The 5,303-nt window shown below is 60.6% G+C and overlaps 1 protein-coding gene across 1 annotated transcript; it reads left to right on the top strand.

Annotated features, from left to right (window-relative positions):
* Nucleotides 1-2,290: 2,290 nt before the first annotated feature.
* On the top strand, nucleotides 2,291-5,282 carry LOC120861282 (proto-oncogene Wnt-1). Its single transcript, XM_040236911.1, has 4 exons — nucleotides 2,291-2,394; nucleotides 3,124-3,377; nucleotides 4,033-4,298; nucleotides 4,794-5,282. The coding sequence occupies exons 1-4, from the start codon at nucleotides 2,291-2,293 to the stop codon at nucleotides 5,280-5,282; spliced, it is 1,113 nt and encodes a 370-aa protein (XP_040092845.1).
* The last annotated feature ends 21 nt before the right edge of the window (nucleotides 5,283-5,303 follow it).

The following is a 5,303-nucleotide window of genomic DNA, read 5'->3' as shown; positions in this document are numbered from 1 at the left end:
TGCTGGGTGGCCTCCTCAGGGGCCACTGGCTTTTAGACCTGTGGAAGATGCTAAGCCAGTACACCTTGTCCCTCAGGGTCAAATCCTTGGAGGGGCAAAGGGCGTGGGAAAGATATTCCCCTCAAAAATAACCTCCATCAGGTTTCATTTGGGTTAATATGCACCCTTTTAAAATGCAAGTGCCCCATGAAGATTCATTAAACTTATCAGGCATTTATTCTTTAGAGTGATTTTCCTGCACTGGCGGGGAGGCCTGATCATTTCTGGGACTTGGAACTCTTTGGGACCAGGCCTGGTACATTACTCAGTCAAAAAAACATCCTAAAGTCAGGGAAGATGAAAAAAAGAAGATCAAAAGGGAAGCAGGAAGATCCTAAAGACCATTTTTATTTCTCTCCCAGTTTGGGGAAGGGCCCCCAGCCTGCTATAGCTGCACAATCACAAGCAGCCATTAAGGTGGAAAAAGCATGGGGTGTGAGTCAGAACACCTGGCTCTACCGTTCATCCCTTTATTAGCTCCGGAGTCCATGGAAAACTGCCTAATCTAGTTTTTCCTTTGTAAAATGGAGAAAGAGAGGAGAAATGTAAAGGAGGAGAGCCTCCTCTTCCAGGGGCAACCTGAGTGTGTTGGCGAGGCCTGATAACCAGGCTGGCAGTGCCCCCTATATCCCACATGGGGAACAGCAGTCACTCCTTCCATAGGAGGCAGAGGGACCCTGAAGCTGAGAGGTTGTAGGGAGGTGCGTTAGGGTTAGGGTTAGGTATCCCAGCATGGTGAGAGAGAAGAGTCAGGGTTTTAGGTGGAGAAGACAGAAACTTGGTAGAAAATTTCAGAAAGAAGCAGAAACATGGATGCACAGGTTCTCTACTCTGGGTTCGGTTTAGCCAGCAGCCCTTCTGCTCCCGGCCCCTCCACACACACACCTGACATCTAGTCTAATGCCTGTCTTTTCTGAGCCCAGCCTCAGAGCCTCCGCTGCTCCAGGCCTCATCCGTTATGATGCCACCTTGGTTACAGGTTTTGTCCCCCGCCCCCAGTGACATGCACAGGTTGACACATGCCATGGGGTGACACACTACAGGATGACACACGGCACACAGGGTAAGAGTGACACACATGTGCATATTTAATCTCCTACTCATCCACCCACCTGCACACACAGTTCCAGACACCGTTCTTCGGTCAACCTTCTGGGTCTCTCCTGACCACCCCCTTCCCGACACGTAGGAGATGATGCACTGTCCCAGGTGGTGGCTGTGACAAGATGACTCGATGATGCCTTCTGACCTGAGCTAAATTCCAGGATTCTTGAGAAACGCTCCTAAAATCCCTCCTCAGAACATGGAGTGTCTGTACGTGAAGACACACACTCGTGTGTATGCACATTCTCACAGGCAGTCTCATTGACAACTCTCCCAGTTAACGCACACACTGGCAGGCATTTGTGCACTTCTTTCCTCCCACAAGTACAAGCCTCTGCTGCCTCAGGTTTCTCTCCATCGTCGGGCTCTGTGTGCTCAGCTCATCCCCCCATCCCAACCCGCCCCTGGGATTTCCCTGACCACAGCCCCAACCCCACCCGTCTCCCCCTTCTCCTTCCCTGTTCAGCCGTCGGGGGTTCACGGGCGGGGAGGCGTCTCCCCAGAGCTGCTGCCCAGAACCACAGTTTTCCTTCTTCCACTCAGGATGGGGGGCCGGGGTGACGTCGAAGGGACAGCCCCACAGCGGGCAGCGAAGTGGCTGAGCTCCTAGCAGTTTGTCCCCGCAGCACACTGGTCGCTGCGCCCCCTGGCGGACGCTGGTCCCCGACGGGCTCCGGACGCGGAGAGGACTGAGGCGGGCGCGCGTGGGAGGGCGTCCCAAGGGGAGGGGTCGGCGGCCAGTGCAGGTCCGGAGGCGGGAGCCACCGGGCAGGGGGCGGGGGTGAGCCCCGACGGCCAGCCCGTCAGCTCTCGCCTCAGACGGGCGGGAGCCACGGCCCCGCTCGCTGCCCATTGTCTGCGCCCCTGACCGGTGCGCCCTGGTGCCACAGTGCGGCCCGGCGGGGCAGCCTCCTATCGTCACTTCAGCCAGCGCCGCAACTATAAGAGGCGGTGCCGCCCGCCGTGGCTGCCTCAGCCCACCAGCTGGGACCGCGAGCCATGCAGCCCGTCGCCCGCCCCCAGGGCTGTTAGAGCCAGACTGCGAACTCTCGCCACTTGCCGCCACCGCCGCGTCCCGTCCCACCGCCGCGGGCAGCAGCCAAAGCCGCCCCAACTGCAGCATAGAGCGGGCAAGGCCGGGCAGGCCATGGGGCACTGGGCGCTGCTGCCTTGCTGGGTTTCTGCTGCGTTGTTGCTGGCGCTGGCCGCTCTGCCTGCAGCCCTGGCCGCCAACAGCAGTGGCCGATGGTGGTAAGTGAGCTGGTGCGGGGTCGCCACTTGTCTCGGGGCACAGAGCCAGGGGCCAGCCCCATCCAGCTCCCACGCTCTGGGATCCGTCCGCAGACAGACTTCCTCCAGCGCTCTGACTTCCCTTTGAGACACCGAGGGGCGCTCTGGAGCGGAGCTGGTCCAGAAATTCCAGCTCTGGTGAAGTGGGGTGAATGGTCCGCCCGGTGGCCCACGATACTCCAGGAGGGGAGCCCTCTCCCATCTAGCACTGCCCTTCTTCCAAGAACCCCCAAACGAGCTTCACGGTGGTAGTCACACTACGGGGCTTCCCAGCCTCTGGAGAGAAAGGGCAGGCGTGCACTCCGAAAGAAGCCCATAAGCGGGTGGAACTCCCAAGCATTTCACGCCTTGGGTGGGCATGGACGGCAGGCCAGGATTTGCGAGCCAGACTGTCCGGAAACAGGCTCTGAGAGCCAAGGTGAATATCTAGTCCCTAGGCTCTCCATGCCTCCGCTGTCCAGCTCCGGGCGCAGGCAGCCCTAAGATTCCTGGGAACACAAAAGTCTGAAAGCCAAGTCCTTTCAAACTAGTGAGTGCCTAAGCGCGGAATCGTTACCTTATTATTGATCTCTCCCCGCTCTTGTGGGCAAATAGCTCCAGGAAGAGGACAGGGCGAGCAAGACCTTTCTGGTTAGGGTTAGGGTGCAGGTCCCCTTCCAGAGCTTGAACTCCTCTCATGCATCTCACCAGGGGCATCGTGAACGTAGCCTCCTCTACGAACCTGCTGACCGACTCCAAGAGTCTGCAGCTGGTACTCGAGCCCAGTCTGCAGCTGCTGAGCCGCAAACAGCGGCGGCTGATCCGCCAGAACCCGGGGATACTGCACAGTGTGAGCGGGGGGCTGCAGAGCGCTGTGCGAGAGTGCAAGTGGCAGTTCCGGAACCGCCGCTGGAACTGTCCCACGGCTTCGGGGCCCCACCTCTTCGGCAAGATCGTCAACCGAGGTGGGTACCCCGGAAGGTGACGCTTCCGGGGACCAGGGGAGCGCGGGGTCACCTCAGGGCACGGGCGGGCAAGTGCAGAGAAGATGTCCGGGGCATCTGCAGGGTCACAGAATCAGCCTGCCAAGAGCTTCATGCCAGCACTAGCTCTGGGCCAGACTCCTTCCACCAGGAGGTTTCAACCCGTGCGCCTCGGGCAGGAAGCTTAGCTTTTCTGAGCCACTGCTCCAGAGAAAGGGAGTGCTGAGTGGTGGACGCTCGCTGGCCACCACTTTCCCGCAGTCCCTCTCAAAGAAGCCTGGGAGGCTGCTCTCTTGCCTCCAGCCCAGCAAGGCTTGCATCGCTGATGTGAGCTGGAGAGTTCTCGGCGGTGCAGAATTCTTCCGCTCCCCTCTATTCTCTTTTCCCTCCGGGGCTGCCCTACTTGCACCGAGAAGTCAAAATGAGCCCGGAGTCTCAGTAAAGCGTGATTACAAGTATGGAGGAGGTAGCGTGCCCACACACGTGCTTTCGCGGGGAGACCAACTTCCCAACACAGCCGGTTGCCAGGCTTCCAGGACCCTAAGGGCGTGGGACTCAAAGATCCCAAGGCCTCCCCTGAAGGTGCAGGCTGCACCCCGCGTGCCCCCTCGCTGATCCCCTCTCCCATCCCCGATAGGCTGTCGGGAAACAGCATTTATCTTCGCCATCACCTCGGCCGGGGTCACCCACTCGGTAGCGCGCTCCTGCTCAGAGGGCTCCATCGAATCCTGCACGTGCGACTATCGGCGACGCGGTCCTGGGGGCCCCGATTGGCACTGGGGGGGCTGCAGCGACAACATCGACTTCGGCCGCCTCTTCGGCCGGGAGTTTGTGGACTCCGGAGAGAAGGGGCGGGACCTTCGCTTCCTCATGAACCTTCACAACAATGAGGCGGGGCGCACGGTGAGCCTGCTTGAGGGTGTCCGTACCCGAAACGGAATGGCAGGGATCTGGGAGTCCCTGCCTTAGGCTAAGCTCGAACTTGGGAAGTAACGGTCGGTGTTAAGGCCAGAGGTTAGGGTAAGGAACCAGGCGAGGGCGTCCGGAGGGCGCGGGGGTTTGGAGGGATTCACAGAATGGAAGGGATAGCCTGACAACGGAGAGGTTAGAAGTCATGTAACCCATGGACTGTGTTGCCTACGCCCGCCACTGTTCAGGTTCAAAAAATAAGGCTGAGAGGCAAAGACAGATTCTCTGGGTGGAGCAGAGTTGGGTTTGGCGTCCAAATCTCTGCGGGACATTTCGTGGCTCCCTTCCTTTGGGCTCGGCTAGGCCTGGGCCTTTGCTGAGATCCCGGCGACGACCAGGAGGGGGCGGTATCCGGAAAGGTGGCTCTGGCTCTGACGGCGTCTCGGGCCGTCCTTTCTTCTCCTCCCCGCCCCCCTCCCGCCTCCCCAGACCGTGTTCTCCGAGATGCGCCAGGAGTGCAAGTGCCACGGGATGTCGGGCTCCTGCACGGTGCGCACGTGCTGGATGCGGCTGCCCACGCTGCGCGCAGTGGGCGACGTGCTGCGGGACCGCTTCGACGGTGCCTCGCGCGTGCTCTACGGCAACCGCGGCAACAACCGTGCATCGCGGGCTGAACTGCTGCGCCTGGAGCCGGAGGACCCGGCCCACAAGCCTCCCTCGCCCCACGACCTCGTCTACTTCGAGAAATCGCCCAACTTCTGCACGTACAGCGGACGCCTGGGTACCGCGGGCACGGCGGGGCGCGCCTGCAATAGCTCGTCGCCCGCGCTGGATGGCTGCGAGCTGCTCTGCTGTGGCCGGGGCCACCGCACGCGCACGCAGCGCGTCACCGAGCGCTGCAACTGCACCTTCCACTGGTGCTGCCACGTCAGCTGCCGCAACTGCACGCACACGCGCACCCTGCACGAGTGCCTGTGAGGCGCTGCGCGCGCACCCTGC

Source organism: Oryx dammah, unplaced genomic scaffold (genome assembly GCF_014754425.2).
Source record: "Oryx dammah isolate SB20612 unplaced genomic scaffold, SCBI_Odam_1.1 HiC_scaffold_11232, whole genome shotgun sequence".
Taxonomy (NCBI): Eukaryota; Metazoa; Chordata; class Mammalia; order Artiodactyla; family Bovidae; genus Oryx; species Oryx dammah.
Note: the sequence above shows the minus strand (reverse complement) of the source record. Positions and strands in the feature narration are given on the sequence as shown.